The sequence below is a fragment of the Amblyomma mixtum genome, chromosome 6 (genome assembly GCF_055824585.1).
Source record: "Amblyomma mixtum isolate Tamu chromosome 6, ASM5582458v1, whole genome shotgun sequence".
NCBI classification, from domain to species: Eukaryota; Metazoa; Arthropoda; class Arachnida; order Ixodida; family Ixodidae; genus Amblyomma; species Amblyomma mixtum.
Genome location: NC_143017.1, coordinates 52035139 through 52053609, shown reverse-complemented (window position 1 = coordinate 52053609; position 18471 = coordinate 52035139). Strand labels below are relative to the sequence as shown.

At 49.9% G+C, this 18471-nt stretch overlaps 1 protein-coding gene across 1 annotated transcript; it reads left to right on the top strand.

Annotated features, from left to right (window-relative positions):
• Window positions 1–838: 838 nt before the first annotated feature.
• On the top strand, window positions 839–18290 carry LOC149339107 (uncharacterized). The gene is made up of 5 exons (XM_089550399.1): window positions 839–937; window positions 3156–3236; window positions 10504–10719; window positions 14301–14583; window positions 17965–18290. Exons 1-5 carry the CDS (start codon window positions 839–841, stop codon window positions 18288–18290), a joined length of 1005 nt encoding a protein of 334 aa, XP_089406525.1.
• The last annotated feature ends 181 nt before the right edge of the window (window positions 18291–18471 follow it).

Genomic DNA, 18471 nt, shown 5'->3' with positions numbered 1-18471 from the left:
AAGCTTGGAAACACCGCACTAAATACGTCTTCCGAGTAGAAAACATGAGCTTTTCCGGTCTAGGCAGAGCCGGGAACCTGTGACGTCAGTGCCCTCCTGCTTCTGGCGTCGCGTTCTTAGTGCAGTCGTTGCTGGTCGTTGAGTCATGTCGAATGATGACGGCGTTCAGATGCAACAGAGCCTACGGCCTTCCTTGAACGATTCTAGCAGAAAGCTCGGCAGATGCTTTTCCTGTGCCTGCTGTAGGGAATAGACGCAAGCGTCAAAACCTAGACGAGCCTCTCTCCCGGTCAGCTTTAACGCGAAGCGTTAAGGAGCTCGTGCCGCAGAAAATACGGCGGTGACTTCAGCGTCGTTGACCATGACCGAAAAATCCACGAAAAATCTCCAGAGGAGCAACCTAAGAGGCAGGTGGGCCGCCTAAATAATTCAACTTAAGGACAACGCAGCGAGCTGAGGAAAGGAAAATGATAGGTGTAACGTTATACTAGACGGATTTCAGTGGGGGACCACATCACCGATGCAGGCCTAAGCTCAGCTGGATAACGGACGAGGTCCCACGTATTTACAAGCTTAGGTGATAGCCTCGAAGAAAAGATACGAACCTCTATGGGAGCCCCGTTTAAGACAAGAGCAACGGGGAGGTACTCCCTGGACAAAAGAGGCGGGAAATCAAGGTGAAGCACGGGGGATCAGCCTGCACTATTTTGGCCCCTCTTTCGTTGCCAGCGAGCGCGGCTTTCCTTTCAGCGAGCAGTGCGCGCAGTGACGGGGCGCCCCTTCGTTCGGCAGGGTGGACATCTGTGCGCCGCACCTGCAGACGTGCGTGGCGTACGTGATGCCCGCATTTCGGTGCACGCTGCAGCACAAGGTCTCCCTCAAGGCTTTCCTCTGCTCCGAGGGATCGTACGCCGCCGTCAAGCTGTGGCTCTTCCAGGTGCGACAGCGGCCACGCGCCGGCTACAGTATTAGCTATCATCGTCACCTTAACCACCGGTGCCATTATCGCAATCGCCAGCAGCGTTAAAGGCTCTTATCTAACCGTGCGCTGACGCCACCCATATCCCAGAGAATTACCCTATCTGCTCGGGCCAATACTCAGCGGCCCCGGACATCGCTTACCAGTCGTTGGTGTCCACTCGATCCACTCTGGCACCTCTGAAGACTAGTTGTCGATATTGTTCTACATAACATGTCCAGCCGCCAAGACAGTGTCCACAACACCATCACGTAACGGAGATGGCAGGCTTGCGCAAGGCTTAGAACTAACTGTTCATTAAATAACTTAAGCCCTGAAGAAAAGTGAGCTCAGTGACGACGATAGCGACACGCGTACAATGGACGCCCACAATTTCAAAAAAAAAAAAATCAGATTAGCGCCAATATATAGAATAGCACTTAATTTATTTGTGAAGCGACCGTCACACTGAAATTTCGTAAATCAGTTTGTTTGCTTTTCTCTTCTCAGGAAGCCCCGTCGATGATAGCCCCTATATAAGCTGACAGCCCATGAGGTTGTTGCCAGCCTCAAGACCTTTTTTTTTTTTTTTGGAACGCGACTGTGCTGTTCACAGCGAGAAGTGATCTTAGCCTAAGGCCTGTGGCATATATACTCGCCTGAAAAGTTGCTGAAAAACTAATACATGTGCAAGTTGGTTCACTCATGATCAACCATTACATCATGACACCCTGTCAGTTTGTGCTTATAGAAGAACGTGCGACAGAAAACACTTTGCTAGTGCAAAAAAAAAAAAAAATCATTCCTCACGCTTTTGAGCGTGAACTGTATACACTTGGAATCTCCATGGACTGTTCAAAGACATCCAATAGAATAAATCACGTCATACTATTTGAAAAAGATTGGAATATTATGGTTTCAGAGGTAATTTTCTGTCAGTTATTAAGTCCTACCTACAATACCGCCAGTAAAGGCTGCATATAACAACTCTCGTTCCATCTTCAACCATTACTACATGGCGTTCCGCAGGGAAGCATTCTTGGACCGCTGCTTTTCAAATTATATAAAATAAATTACATATTAATGACCTTGTTAACACATATGTAAATATTTCATTTGTTATTCATGCCGATGACAAGTTTTTTCTCACGTAACAATTTACCCCTACTTGTGAAAAAAGCAAATCAAGTGCTTGATGTATTGAACACCTCGAGTGATATTGATTCTCTAACTATAAACGTCTCGATGATGAAACCAGTTCTTTTTCGCCTTAGAAATAAGCCATTAATTCAAATATCATCCTGCGTCTTGATCCTTCAATCAGAGATTTGGTGCCAGTAATAAGATCCCCGGGTGCTCTTTTTGGAGAAAATATGCAGTGGAATGCACATACTGACTTCGCGAACAGTTGGTAATCTTACACGATTTCGTTACTTTCTACCAAAACACACTAAATTACTTTTATACAATTCCCTTTTTTCATCCACATTAACGCATGGTTAGTTGGTAGGGAGCACAACGAATTTCAAAAACTTGTCCAAAATCTATCCATTGCAGAAAAAGCTGTAAGGATCATTTCTAACGCGCCTGACGGCGCGCAAATCCTTTATTTGATGACCTTATATTAAACCGCTACCAAACACTTCTACTGAAACATAACGTTTCAACAGAAGTGTGCCGACCCTTTCCTAGAAAAACCTGGCTTCACATGCAGAAATATGTAGCACGCGAAGTAGTCAGATTTATAAGATTCCCGACACTAACTATATATGGCAGCAAAATGTTGAAGTACTGCCACAATTAAATTCTTAATGCCTCCGTCCACGCGCCACAGTAATCTATACAACAGTGTATGGGTCGTTACTCAAGTTATGTTTAACATATGCAATCTTATGACCGCAACTTTAGCCCTGTCGTCTAAATGTACGGGGTTTCTATATAATGCCGTCGATATATGCTTGTAAAGCTTTTCTTTATTTTGCTCCTTTTAGTCCGCCTTTGTTCCATTTTGTGAACTGGGTGCTGGACTTTTTCAAGCCTTTACAGGCCTTTTGCTAGCACCCTGTACCATCACGAGTATTGCAATATTTTTGTCGATGCTGAAAAAGTTATTTTATTTTGCTCGATACGTGTATACGTAAGGCCTCTTGGAGGGAGTTCTGAAACTATAGATGCCACCGGGATGCTCCTTTCCCAGGTAGCCGGCGCGCTCGAGTACCTGCATCAGCGGGAGCTCTACCACTTGGACGTCAGCCTGCGAAACGTCTTCATACTGCAGGTACGCAAACCTGCATGTCGCCACCGCCTCCTGACGCGTTTCAGGAGAACGGCTGATTATGTATGTCGCTTCAAACACGTCGATACATCCGGAGCTCTTTAATGATCTTTCGGTCATTTTTCGTATAACATTTTCGCTTCGTGTTCACACATGGACCATTCCAATTAGTAAAAGCCATACCTGCATACGCGCAGCGAAATATTCGTTTCTTCCAAGCTAACTCTTGGTTTGGGTTGGTTTATAGAAGTTTAATGTCCCAAAGCAACTCAAGTCATGAAGGACGCCGTAGTAAAGGGCTCCGGAAATTTCGACCACCTGGGGTTCTTTAACGTGCACTGACATCGCACAGCACACGGGTCTCTAGAATTTCGTCTCCATAGAAATTCGACCGCAGCGGCCGGTATCGAACCCGCGTCTTTCGGGTCAGCAGCCGAGCGCCATAACCACTGAGCCACCGCGGCAGCCATGGGTATACCCTTGGGTATACCTTGGGTATACCCAGATTGAAATGCTGAAAGGCGCTGCCAACCAGGTTTCAGTCACGTCGTCGTAATTTCGCGCCGAAAACCCATAAAGTTTACATTGTGCCTGGGAGCGAACACATCGCATTCGTAATTATACCGGGAGCCGAGAATCCATTGGGTTTTAAGCGCGGAACCGGCGCGCCGTGTCGGCATTCGAAGGCTGTGCAATCAAGTCTAGTATATGGTTGCCGGTGGCACTGCGCCTGTTACAGCAATTTAATCTCATCGCTTGCTAGCCACGCACAACACCCGCCGGCGTTGAAGTTACTCCGGTGTCAAGGCTGCGTTTGTGTGTGCCCCTGGCTGGCGCTACATAACGAAAGCGCGTGACATCTGTAAAAATGAAGAGTGAGGTCGATAGAAAGGACGTGTCTCTGGACGCGCGCTCTCACGCCCGAACGGCGCCGCGAGTGCTGTGGTGTTTTAGAATGTTACTTCGATTTTCGTTCTTAAGGGGTAAAGGTCGCACGCTGTTTTGATTTCAACGCCTTAAGTTTTTTTACTCTACAGCAGAGAGGAAGCTGTCACTTGGAGGCAATTACAAACAGGCTCTTTCCCAAACCTACATATACTAAACAAAATGCACCCTACAATATGCACGAACAAATTTCCCTGGTGCGACGAAAAACCTACTCTATACCACATCACATGGGCCTGCCAAAACACAGACGTGTCCCCAAAATACAAAACCCGAGTGCGGAGCAATGGGAGACTCTGCTGTCCAGCGACCGCTGTGAACACCAACGAGGTCTGGTACAGCGAGCTCAATGGGCGGCAGTGGCCAGCGGAGCCCTGGACTGAGGGCAACCGAGCATCGATGAGAGGCGGACGACTTCGACAGAGAAGGCTCCTAGGGGTAGAACCAAGACGTCTCTGAAGATGTCCCCAAACCGCAGGAAGAAACATTAGTGAAAATAAAGTTTTCCCTTCCTTCCTTCTACAACATAAGGACAGCTCACTGTAGGGGCGGAAACAGAGGGGAGGGGCGGGTATCGATGCCAGAGAGCAGCGAGCCGCACTTGGACCCACGAGGAGCCGCAATTTGGCCACCCCTGGCTTAAGCTCTATAGGAATAGAAGGGGGAGAGAGCAGAGTTCACAGAGAGAAAGAATTTACGGATCATAAATACATTCTTCCGCAAACGAGAGAACAGGAGGCAGACGTAGAAGAGCCCCAATGGTCAGACTAAAAGTGAAATATAGACTTCATACTATGCGCTCATCCTGGTATCATGCAGGATGTGGAGGTTCTCAGAAAGGTACGTTGTAGCAACCACAGAATGGTAAGGTCTCGAATTAGCCTTGAGTTGAAGAGGGAACGGAAGAAACTAGTGAAGCGGAAGCCCATTAACGAGTTAGCGTTAAGAGGGAATGGGGGAATTCAGGATATCGCTTCAGGGCACATTCCGCTTTAATTGGGGCCGACGATCTTAATGCTCAAACAATGAACGATAATCTCACAGTTACCATTACGGAGTGCGCAGGTGAGGTAGGTGGTAGGATGGTTCAACAGGCTACCGGCAGGCTGTCTCAGGAGACGAAAGATCTGATTAAGAAACGCCAAAACATGAAAGCTTCAAACCCCACAGACAGAGTAGAACTGGCAGAGTTAATTGAGGTAGCCTAAAAGCGATGAAGAGGAAACTAGACATAGGCAAAAATCAGATGTATGCGTTAAGAGACAAAGAGCTACACTAGGCTAGCAGAAGCGCATTTCGCGGTGCCTGCCAAAGGCCACTACTGCGTATGCGCATGCGTCGTTACCAAGGCAACCGGTACCATGGCAACTAAGGCGCCGCAGCCGCTGCACCGCACTGCGCAGAGTCGCCCCGCGCTGCTGGGAAGGATATAAGCCGGAAGCGGTGCGCTCGCTCCTCAAACGTGCACCATGGAAAAGGTTAGCGGCCGTGCTCGTCATGGCAGCGGTACAGGCCGCGTGAAACTGAGTCTTCCGATCCAGAAGTCGTCGCATGGTACAAGGCCGGCCGACAGCGTGGAAACGAGGCTAGAAAGGCTAAGCGGGCGGCCGAGACGCCCGAAGAACGAGAGGAACGTCTCGCAAAGAGACGCCGCCAAGCTGCTGAACGACAACGACGGCGTGTAGCTACCGAAATGTCAGTGGACGAAACTGCTTTCGCCACGTACATCATGACCTAGCTGAGCTAAGCCACTGGCATTTTTTTTTAGGGTGAATACGGTTAGCTCTGAGGCCGTTGCAGGGATTGGGACACAACGCACGCACACGCACGCACGCACGCATAAAAAACAGCAATTTGCATGTATTATCTAAAAGGTACAGAATGCACCATGTTCCACAAAGGCAAATTAATATTACGTAATTATTTCGCACACTTTAGAATATGTAATTTCTAATACATGAGCACAGACCTTTGGGCTAGTTGGTTCATAGCAGACACGTACAAGCGCTAAAAAACACGGACAGAGAAGAGACTTCGACAACACGAGCGCTTACTTTCAACTGAAGGTTTATTGATACACAAGCACAATTTTATACACCTTGCTGCATGACGTCAAACTGATAGCCCTGCCGACATCACGTGGCTGCTCCCAAAAACATTATTTCCTTTTTAGTCAGTGTGACAGATGGTGCGCTGACGCAGGATGGACCGGCTTTTCTAATCAAATCTGCCTCTATTATCTCTCTCACATCCTGACAACTATGTTTGGCCACAATCTTGCATGCGCTGAAGACAGGTTTACATGGTTTCTTATTCTTTACAGCACAATCATGACAATGTTCAGAAAGATTACCGTCTCTATAATTGCCTACCTTCCTCCTGTGTTCCAGTAATCTTTCGTTCAGACATCGGCCAGTTTGACCGATGTACCTAGAGCCACACGATAGAGGAATGTCATAGACCACACCAGAAACACATGGTACAAAAGGATCCCGGTGCTTGATACCGCATGGTTCTTTAGGCTTTAGAAAAGGGTTAGTCAACTTGACTAGTTTTTCCAACTTCCCAGGCGCCGAGAACACTACTGTGACGTCACTGCGTTTCGCAATCTTCTTTAGGCGATGGGAGGTGTTGTGCAAATAGGGGATGACTACCGTTCTGTTTCCATTTGCTTCGATCTGGTTCTTGTCTTTTCTCTTTACGGTTTTTAACATTCCTTCAGATACAGATACAATGAGGCTTGTCGGATACCCAGCTGACTGAAGACGCGTCACTTGCTTTTGGAAACCATGGCTCAGTGAATGGCAACACGATTTTTTTAGTGCATTATTTAGGCATTGCTTAGCGATTGCTCTCTTAACAAGTTTTGTATGAGATGAATGAAACGGTAAGAGAGGTTTGTTAGCTCTTGGATGGTACTCCCAACACGTAGATTCTCACGTAGAGCTAATTCTCACGTCAGTGAGAATTAGCTTCAAATCTAAAAACTGTAAAATATCATCTTTTGGAATTTCATGCGTCAGTACTAAAGGATTAAAACACTCACCAAAAAGGGCTAAAAGCTTACTGACAGTGGTCGAGAAATCACTGCACCCTTGTAATAAAATTAAATAATCATCGACGTATCTAAAAACAGTCACATTGTTAAAAACCTTCAGGCGGTCAGAAACCACTCTGTCACAATGAGCTAAAACTATATCGCTAAGAACTGGGGCAATATACAAGAGCCTATACAAACCCCTTGCTTTTGAATGAAAACCCGGTCATTCCATTCAATGTAAGTTGACCTGAGATAAAATGAAAGCAATTCCAGAAAACCTTCTACGGACAAACCTGCTGCGTTTTGAAAAGATATATATTGACCCAAAACAATCAATGCACTCTTCCACACATCTGAGGAGTTTTTCCTGTGGCACGGAGTAGTATAAATCCTTTACGTCTGGCCTGCTCTTTTGACGTAAAGGATTTATACTACTCCGTGCCACAGGAAAAACTCCTCAGATGTGTGGAAGAGTGCATTGATTGTTTTGGGTCAATAGCTTTTCAAAACGCAGCAGGTTTGTCCGTAGAAGGTTTTCTGGAATTGCTTTCATTTTATCTCAGGTCAACTTACATTGAATGGAATGACCAGGTTTTCATTCAAAAGCAAGGGGTTTGTATAGGCTCTTGTATTGCCCCAGTTCTTAGCGATATAGTTTTAGCTCATTGTGACAGAGTCGTTTCTGACCGCCTGAAGGTTTTTAACAATGCGACTGTTTTTAGATACATCGATGATTTTTTAATTTTATTACAAGGGTGCAGTGATTTCTCGACCACTGTCAGTAAGCTTTTAGCCCTTTTTGGTGAGTGTTTTAATCCTTTAGTACTGACGCATGAAATTCCAAAAGATGATATTTTAGTTTTTAGATTTGAAGCTAATTCTCACTGACAAATCTACGTGTTGGGAGTACCATCCAAGAGCTAACAAACCTCTCTTACCGTTTCATTCATCTCATACAAAACTTGTTAAGAGAGCAATCGCTAAGCAATGCCTAAATAATGCACTAAAAAAATCGTGTTGCCATTCACTGAGCCATGGTTTCCAAAAGCAAGTGACGCGTCTTCAGTCAGCTGGGTATCCGACAAGCCTCATTGTATCTGTATCTGAAGGAATGTTAAAAACCGTAAAGAGAAAAGACAAGAACCAGATCGAAGCAAATGGAAACAGAACGGTAGTCATCCCCTATTTGCACAACACCTCCCATCGCCTAAAGAAGATTGCGAAACGCAGTGACGTCACAGTAGTGTTCTCGGCGCCTGAGAAGTTGGAAAAACTAGTCATGATGACTAATCCTTTTCTAAAGCCTAAAGAACCATGCGGTATCAAGCACCGGGATCCTTTTGTACCATGTGTTTCTGGTGTGTTCTATGACATTCCTCTATCGTGTGGCTCTAGGTACATCGGTCAAACTGGCCGATGTCTGAACGAAAGATTACTGGAACACAGGAGGAAGGTAGGCAATTATAGAGACGGTAATCTTTCTGAATATTGTCATGATTGTGCTGTAAAGAATAAGAAACCATGTAAACCTGTCTTCAGCGCATGCAAGATTGTGGCCAAACATAGTTGTCAGGATGTGAGAGAGATAATAGAGGCAGATTTGATTAGAAAAGCCGGTCCATCCTGCGTCAGCGCACCATCTGTCACACTGACTAAAAAGGAAATAATGTTTTTGGGAGCAGCCACGTGATGTCGGCAGGGCTATCAGTTTGACGTCATGCAGCAAGGTGTATAAAATTGTGCTTGTGTATCAATAAACCTTCAGCTGAAAGTAAGCGCTCGTGTTGTCCAAGTCTCTTCTTTGTCCGTGTTTTTTAGCGCTTGTACGTGTCTGTCTTCTAATACATGGCTCATGAATTCATCATTTTCCGTATTTCGATGGAGACGAAATACAGAGGATACCATGTGCTCTGCGATGTTAGTGCACATTGAAGACCCTCAAGGGGTCTATATTAATTCGGAGCCCTCCACAGCGGTGCTTGTCATATCCACAATGTGCAACTTTACGAAGTTTTTCTCCACATACCATGCCATACTATACCATACCATCAAAACACAAATTAAATAGCTTAACAAGTGAGAAAGAAAAAGTGCGGTTATTACGCGACAACGTATCCAGCTCGTTCGGTCGAAAAGCCGTCGGCGTATGTCGGCGCCGCATGTCGGAAATAATCGGGGCCGCGTAAAAAAAATCGTATCACTGTAATTTGTGGTTCTAGTGATTGATGACTGATTGGTGTGTGATAGGCGACGACGAGATAATGAAATCATTGTAATAAATTAATTATTAGAGAACTAAAAAAAATTACCGACGATTACGTTACTTCCTAATGCGAAATTTGAGCGCAGCAAATAAGCTGTTTCACCTTTTCGATAGATTGAGGCAAAGAAATCGAGCAACACATGTATGCGCTATCACAGAATTTTTTTTTTAGCAGACGGAGGACTTCCATCGGTCGTCTCGCTCATGGCTCAGAAAGAACTGGCAGATAATTTCGCAGTGGCGAACGGCAGCGGCAATTTCGGCTCGGGCGGTGCACATATACAGATCCGCCGCCACCGATCTGGCTCTCTGATTGCCACCGCACAGGGCGAACGGCAGGGGCAATTTCGGCTCGGGCGGTGCACATATACAGATCCGCCGCCACCGATCTGGCTCTCTGATTGCCACCGCACAGGGGTTGCATTGGAGGAGGAGCGAAGAAAGGAATTAAGTTCGAGCCGGCGCTTTGACAACCGGAGACTCGCAGGAAGAGGGGGGAGGGGGGCGGCGTGTACACCCAGCGGCAAACGATGGGGGCAGAAGCGCGCGCAGCAAGCGGACAACACGATAAAGGGAGGAGGGAAGAGATAGCAGCGACTGACTGATGCCGCTGACGCCGATAGTGAGTCAACCCCAGCTGCGGATGAAAGGGGGGCGGAGCTGGTTACGAGGCCGACGCCGACGACAACGCCGACGACGACGCGAAACCCAGGAACGGACGCCAAAGAGCTGCGCTCTAAAATGACAAAAATTGGAAAAAGTTGTTTGAAATGTGTCAAAATGCTCAGAATGGGAAGCCTAACCTAGCCCACTATACGCTCTCGCGTCATACTCTTAAGGCGGAGCTTAATTGTTCTCTACACTTTTTTATATGTTTACTTGCTTTATTTTAGTTATTTTCTGTTATTTAGGTTTTTGAAGTAAACAAGCTCCAGCCACAAAGGTTGGCGAACAGCCGAAAAAGACGCTGCAGGAGCGAACCAACCCGGAAGCGTGTTCCAGTGACCCTATCGCCCTGGCAGGCGGACCGTGCCGTGCTGGGTGGCCTGGCGAGCCTGCAGCCCAGCCGTCTGGTGCCGGCCTCCGACGTCCGCGTGGACAGCGTGTTCGCACCGCCCGACGTCATCGCATCGCGCATCGGGCTGCCCCCTAGCGGAGACGTGCAAGCGGACCGCGTCGACGTCTGGGCGCTGTGCACGCTCGTGGCCGAGGCGCTCACCTGCCACTGGCGGTGGAAGGTGCGGGCCGCCTGAGCGAACGTTACGCCTGTCAGCGTCAACCAATACTTATGTTACTCCAGTCTGGGTGTTCCCATGAAGGGACGCAGAAAATTGTGCAATCACAGGTCCAGTAGTAATTCCTTCTCTGAGACCTTTCACCATGCTTACATGAAACAATGCTCGATAATGCATGTTTAGTTTAACGCATGCGCGGCAGAATACACGTTGTGATGAAAACTAGAAATAATTTCGGGGTGCAGGAAGCTTATTTAGGCTTGCAAGCAACAGTTTTTGAAAGAGAGCAGGTATGGTGGAACTACTGAGAGCGTAAAATCAACAGGAGGCAGGGGGTAGGCCGCCGTCAGCTAGTCGCCGTTCCGACAGGAGGACTTATCTTACCCGCGTATTCGCAGACGCTCTTTTTCTTAACGTGGTATGACGGTGACGTGGGAGCACAGAGGGCTTCGCGTTTCGATGCGAGCGAAACGCAAAAGACGTCCGGGCACAGTGCGAAGTAAGTGCACGTTAAACGGCGCCAGGTGATCGAAATTAAACCGTAGCACATGAGCAGTGGGAGGAGGCGCTGTACAGCTCAAACCTCAACGACCAGAGGAGCCTGGTCACCAGGGCCCCGGCGTGAGGAGACTCCAGTTGAGTTTTGCACGGAGGACATTACCGACGCTCCGCCATTGTTATTGCCACCACCACTAATAAAAAAGTCATTGCAATAAAGTTATTGCCACCACCACTACCCTTCACTACGGCACCTCTTTTTCTCTATCTTCTTTCACTCCTCTCTTCATTCCTTCCCCAAGAGTGTGGTTCAGGTGTCCACCGTGAGAGAGACAGTAAATGCGATTGATTGATTGATTGAAAACTTTATTTAAACAATGGCAACTTCTGGTGTCTCGGGTGGTCCGCCTAGTGCGGCAGCCCTTTGTCCTGCGCCGCAGCGTGGGCCCTGCGAACCAGTCCTCGTTGCTGGTCGGGGTGTTCACTGTGCACAATGGCCTCCCACTGCTCAGATTGGGATTAGGAACTCTCAAGAGCGAGACCGATCAGTAACTGCGACTTTCCTGAGACACCTGAGAATTCGAAAGAGCGAGCTAGATAGTGTTATGTTTTATTTGCTCATAATTCGAGTTCTAAGAGACTGGCGGATAGAGACCTCAGTCCAGGGCCCCTACAGTGGCTGCCGCAATCTTCGCCCGGTCCAGCAGTCTCAGCTGGTCCCCATGCTCATAGCTGGACAGAATCGCCTCCTCACTGCTCCAGTGTGGGATTATGTTTGTTCTGTACAGCCGTATTTTTAACGCGATAGCGTTAAAGGCCTCTTCGCCAGAAAATTCGATGTCGGCCTCGGCGCTGTGAGCGAAAAATCGCGGTACACGGCTCTGGCAGGTGGTGCCCAGAGAGCAACCCAGGAGGCAGGTTGGCCTCCCAGGTCACGTGACCTGGCGGCGTCATTATCATAATCTACCCACCGGATAGTGAGCAAACTGCCCACCGTGGCAGGTGGCCGGTAAATTAATGATTCGTCGCTCGGGAAGATCAACCTCGGCGACACAAGGCGCTTCCAGCAAGCGCATGGCAGTAGCGCATCGTTTAACCGCTGCACCACTGTGCCAGGAGGTGTACGAGTACTCCCAGGGGCCTATGTATATAAAGCAGAGAATGCCGTTCTGGATATATGGGAATTAGCCCATTACGCTATCGCGTCATACCCTTAAGGCGGGTCGCCCTCCTGCCTTTGTGCAGTTCCGGGTGGATGTGCCAGGGAATCGGGAGAGCTCTGTACGATGTCTGATGATGTCCGTGACGTCGATTGTCCCCTTGATTTTTCTGATGCTTTTTCTGTATCCGAGTCTTCGGAGTAGAGCTCTGCCGGTGGTGCACTGAAGCAGTGCCTCCTACTGCGAGTCGAGCAGGTCTTCTTAATGTTCTAGGTAGTTATCTGACACCTGAGGTCTATCATCTTGCTGTATAGGTGCGCTTGGGTTGGCCCAGGGCGGCCTTGTAAGGCTTGAGGAGCGTGGCCTCTACATGCTCGATACCGGCTGCAAAATAACTGAAAAGGCTTCAGGGAAGAGACATGGTCAGGGTGACAAGAGCCATGGTTGTCAGCAGGTCTACGTACTATCGGGGACAAAAGTAGTATACTCCACGTGGCGGGAGCCGGAGCAACGGAAAACTGCGGCATTTTGGCGAGCTAAAGCACAAAAAATTGAAACGAGCCAAGCGACATGCCTGCTGATAATAAAGGTCACGCATTGGCTGTCTCGATCCCGGATGCCGCCTGTAGATGGCGTTGCAACGCAGTTTTCCGTAGTTTTCCGTTGCTGCGGCTCCCGCCGCGTGGAGTATACCACTTTTGTCCCCGATAGCACATGTCGTACGAATACATCACCCAACTTGAGAAAGACGCATTTCGCAGTATTTTACAACAAATTCCTTTCCACCGAAACTTACAATTAGGAGAGAATGCAGACTTATCGCGGCTTGTTAGAGTCCCAATAGAAATATTATAAACAAACTGTAACTTTTTTAAAACTACAGTATAGTCCATCAGCACAACCGTCTATTTTGCAACCATGCGTCGGCGGCTGATAGCCTTATTGCCCAAGTGTCATAAAGCACAAAACACATACACACAAATTTCCCGATAACCAATTATTATTACTGTTTTTAAACGCTGTGAAATGAGTCTTACGGACCGCACATGGCGAAGGGATTCTATTCGCGAAATAGATAATGCAAGGATGACAGCTCGTCAGGCGCTTCCAATTCAAGCATAGCTGCAGGTATGCGCACACGGGACAAAAGGTGGTGGAACTCCTAGTATGATGGCAGACCAAGCCAACGAAGCTCTGTTGGGGGCGGGGGATCAGGACGCACACCTGTGTTTCAGGGTCTCGTCGCAGCCACTTCAGTGCAGCTGCGGGAGAAGGTGCGGCCATGAGACGTTTTCCTGCAGTCAGATACAACTCAAGAGCGAAGCAGCAAACGCCCCCTCAGAGAAGGCCCTCCAACCAGTAGTGTGGACAGATTCTCATGACGTCGCGGTTAACCTCCTTACACCCTCATGTGAAAGGGGTTTAACCAAGGCTTAATAGGATTATGAAAACCATAAAAAGTGGTCGATGTCATTGGATGGAGGGCCTCCCTTGAGGAGGGAGCATCTGTCGATTCGTTCTTGAGCTGTACCCGACTGTATAGCAGCGATCCAGTAAGGCTACAGGAAGCCCATCATGCAAAAGTTCGGCCCTGAATGCGTTCGTGGTAATAGAATTTAATGTTTGCAGTGTTTACGCCGTACTTCGGAACAAGCTCAGCGATGCCTGCAGTATTCGTTCATGTGACGCTTCTTTTGCTCCGCGACATTTGCTTCGTGCTTCTTGCAGCCCTGCTTCGCCCGCGCCACTACGCTGAGCTTCTCTACACCCTTCGCCCCTCTTCGCTCGTAGCGTTGGCTGCTCCTCCTTGCCCGTCTTTCGAGCAGTGTCGCAGGTACAGCTATCGCAGCGCGAGGCAGCCGTTGAGAGCGCCGTTCGTCTCCGTACCGGATTTTTCTAGACACTGGTGCGCCGCGAAATCTGCAGGTGCGCAAGTTCCTGGTGCTGAGCAAAAGCCGCGAGCGCAGCATGGCTGAGCGGCTCTCGCTGCTGGCCGAGTACGTGACGAGCCGCTTCACGAGCGCCGCCTGTCTGCGCCGCTACCTGCACAAGCACTTCCGCGGAGGCCAGCGCGTCGACGACGACGAGGTGTCCGCACTGGCGGCGCTGCTCGCGCTGGGACTGCGCGTGGACGTGTCCGCCCGGAGACCCGTGGCCGCCGTACGGGCCCACAAATACTGGCACGACGCCCCGGCCAGGTCGCCCACGTGTGAGTGAGGGAGCTGCTCTCTACTCTCAGAAACGAGCATTTTGAAATGATGCGCGCTACGGTCCTCTGGCGGGCTTTTGATTCCTTATTGTCGGATGTTCGATGCTCCTTAATGTCGGCCGTTCTATCGGCAAACAGGGCCCACGATGCTGGCGAAGAAAAAAAGTAGTCGGCTTTTATTGATTTATTTTCAAGCGAAAGCGTTATATGGCTCATCGGCAACGCAACACGGCGTTGTTATCCAGCATCAGTGGTCCAAAAAACCCAATGACGTCGCCATGATCTCGCATGATGTCAGCAGTTGATCATCAGATGATAATGGGTGTAAAACATTAGGCTAGACAGTAGTAGTTAGTAGTTCGTTATAGTGATAGTGGTAGCTTTGGAATGATAAAGAACGCGTTATAATGATGATCATTAATAACAATGGCAATAAAGGTCTTTAGGGTGAAGGACTTTCAGGGCCTTTAGGGTGAATGACTCCAGGGCCTGTATGTTAAAGGCCTTTAGAACAAGGGCCTTTACGATAAAGACCTTTAGCGCAAAGCATTTAGGTTAAAGGTGCCTTCTAATTCATAGCTATGCCCCGCCGCGGTGGCTCAATAGTTACGGCGCTCGGCTGGTGGCCCAAAAGACGCGGGTTCGATCCCCGCAGCGGCGGCCGAATTTCGATGGAGGCGGAATTCTAGGGGCCCGTGTACTGTGCGATGTCACTGCATGTTAAAGAACCCCAGCTGGTCGAAATTTTCGGAGCCCTTCACTACGGCGTCCCTCATAGCCAAAGTCGCTTTGGGACGTTAAACCCCAATAAACCAAACCAGCACGTAAGCAACTTAAGTGCCTATCCTGACTTTTTTTGGTTTGGTTTCTTATAATTGCGTTGTTCTCAAGCATAGAAAATTAGACTTCTTGCGTCTCCGTCCTTGGAATTCACGTCGTCGTCGTATTAATATTAGCACGTCGTATTTGTCGGAGTAAGTGGTGAGAATGTTGCCATGGCAACCACTCGGAGGGTTGTTACTGTGTAAGGAGGAGGGTACGACATGGGGGAAGGAATCCGTAAACAGTCGACGGTGATCATCGCAACCACCCGGAAGGCGGCTACCGTGGAAGGAGGAGGGTTATAGGCGAAAACGGAGGAATCTCAACAGAGGATGGTTAGCGTGAAGGGAGGAGGGTGTGGCGAGAGCGTTAAAAGGCGCACCCAGTGGGTGGCTGCTAGGGAGTCACCCGGCAGGTAGTTACCATGGAAGCAGGAGGGTATGGCGAGAACGTAATTAAGCAGCAACCGCTGGGTGGTCGCCACGGGAATCACCCGGCGGATAGTTACCCTGGAAGCAAGAGGAGGCCATAAAGAGAGAGAAGGAAGGCGTAACCGGAAGGCAGTTACCACAGGAGCCATCAAGAAGATGGTTACCGTGCAGGAGGGGGGTGGGGCGAGAGCGGAGGGACCTCCAACCCTCCAACTGGAGAATGGTTACCGTGGAAGGGTGAGGCTGTGGCGAGAGCGCAAAGGGGCAACCGGTGGGGTGGGTGGTTGCCACGAGGTAACCCTGAGGGTAGTTACCCTGGAAGCAGGAGGAGGCCATAAAGAGAGAGTAGGAAGGCGTAACCGGAAGGCGGTTATGACAGGAACCATCACGAAGATGGTTGCCGTGCAGGAGGGGATGGGGCGAGAGCGGAGGGACCTCCAACCCTCCAACTGGAGAATGGTTACCGTGGAAGGGTGGCGCTATGGCGAGAGCGCAAAGGGGCAACCGGTGGGGTGGGTGGTTGCCACGAGGTAACCCTGAGGGTATTTACCCTGGAAGCAAGAGGAGGCCATAAAGAGAGAGAAGGAAGGCGTAACCGGAAGGCAGTTACCACAGGAGCCATCAAGAAGATGGTTACCGTGCAGGAGGGGGGTGGGGCGAGAGCGGAGGGACCTCCAACCCTCCAACTGGAGAATGGTTACCGTGGAAGGGTGAGGCTGTGGCGAGAGCGCAAAGGGGCAACCGGTGGGGTGGGTGGTTGCCACGAGGTAACCCTGAGGGTAGTTACCCTGGAAGCAGGAGGAGGCCATAAAGAGAGAGTAGGAAGGCGTAACCGGAAGGCGGTTATGACAGGAACCATCACGAAGATGGTTGCCGTGCAGGAGGGGATGGGGCGAGAGCGGAGGGACCTCCAACCCTCCAACTGGAGAATGGTTACCGTGGAAGGGTGGCGCTATGGCGAGAGCGCAAAGGGGCAACCGGTGGGGTGGGTGGTTGCCACGAGGTAACCCTGAGGGTAGTTACCCTGGAAGCAGGAGGAGGCTTTAACGAAAGCGTAGGATAGCGTAACCACGGGAACCATCCGGAGGCTGGTTGCCGTGGAACGAGGAGGCAGAGTATGCCGAGGACGGAGGAAGGCAGCACGGTCCACCGGTGCAGCTACTGTGAAGCGCGCCGACCAAGGAGAGGGTCATCGGCAGCTCCGCGCGTCTAGGGCGCTGGCTTTGAGAGAAAGCGAATATGTGGGGAGAAGTGAATATAGCGCTCTAGAACTATACGGATATGCAGTCGCTCTATCTTATATTCGCTACTTCAGCATATCGTAAAATATAAATACCCTAACAGCTGTCGCTGAATCTCGCGTTACACAATGGTAATAGTCCTGTCAATTGTTTTTTTATTGCGAAAGCAATACTACTCGCACTTTCAAGCCTTCGCGTGACCTGGCCGCACTTACGTTTGACCTTTAGCGGAGTGAATATGGGCAACCAACTCGCTCCTTCAGATAGCCCGGCTGCAGTACGCCGCGCACCAGTGGCGCTACTGCCGCAGTGACGTCATACCTGCTGTAGATTGTTTTCTTTCTCTCATTTGCAACAACATCAAAAACAAAAAAAATTGCCGAAGACGCTTTGAGTCGTCGCGCAGCGGCGGCCGGTAGCCACGCGTGACCTGTAGACGCGGGCACTGTGTTCCTTCAGTTTGAGACGCTGCACTTTTGCTTTTGCAACCTACCAGGCTTAACCAAAATCTAAGCCTCGCCAATTTTTTCACAGCGACGGTTGTTAAGCGTGCGTTCTTGGGTTTCACGTCGTAGTAGCATGTCGTACTGTGTCGTTGTCGGTGTAACCGGTGGGTGCGTTGCCATGGGAACCACTCAGAGGGTGGTTACCGTGAATTCATATCTTACCATTTTCTTCAAAAGAGGGTCTGCCTATAATTTTCTGCCCTAATTTTGACAGCCGTATGCAATGCAGTGCAACGGTGAATCTGGTGAGCATTACTCCGTGCAATCATAAATGGCGCCGTACTGTACACTTTATACTGAGAGGGTAGGAGGCTGGAGAATAATTAGAAGGCCCCGTCCCCGCGGCTATGCCCCTGCCGCTGACCGATTCGGCGTGCGCAGCGCCTGTGGAGAACGCGGTCGAGTCGTCGCTGGATAACACGACCACGTGCACGTGGGACGCTTCCAGCGCCGAGCTGCACTACCGGCGCGCCTCCCCCGACGAGGAGGACTCGGAGGACGAGGGCGCAGAGCCACTGCGGCAGCACTCGGACGCGGCCAGCGCCGACGCCGCCATGGTGCTGCTGCCGCACGGCCCGCCGGCGCCGCGCTCGGCTCCGCCGCAGCGGATGGCGGGGGACCGGCCGCCGGGCTCCCTGGCCGCACGCACACGTCGCTGGCTTGCCGTCCTGATGGGGCGCCAGCTGCCGCCTGCGCCGCTCGACTAACTGCCAGCTGGCGGCGGCCTCCCCGGCGGTGCGCACGGACTGCGGCGCGGCAACGGCACCGCCGCATGTGTGAACGCCGTATCGGCGATGGATCTACTCCGCGCCATTAGCAACAAACTGCCCCCGTTTCGATAAATATAGCGTCAATAGTTTTGGAATCACGATGCGAGAATGAAAACGC

Bases quoted from the DNA above. Each gene is read 5' to 3' on its own strand.
- LOC149339107 (XM_089550399.1), top strand. From the start codon at position 839: ATGCCCGCATTTCGGTGCACGCTGCAGCACAAGGTCTCCCTCAAGGCT. The intron at 10,720-14,300 runs GTGCGGGCCGCC...CGAAATCTGCAG, and splicing joins CCTGCCACTGGCGGTGGAAG to GTGCGCAAGTTCCTGGTGCT. The intron at 14,584-17,964 runs GTGAGTGAGGGA...CGGCGTGCGCAG, and splicing joins CCCGGCCAGGTCGCCCACGT to CGCCTGTGGAGAACGCGGTC.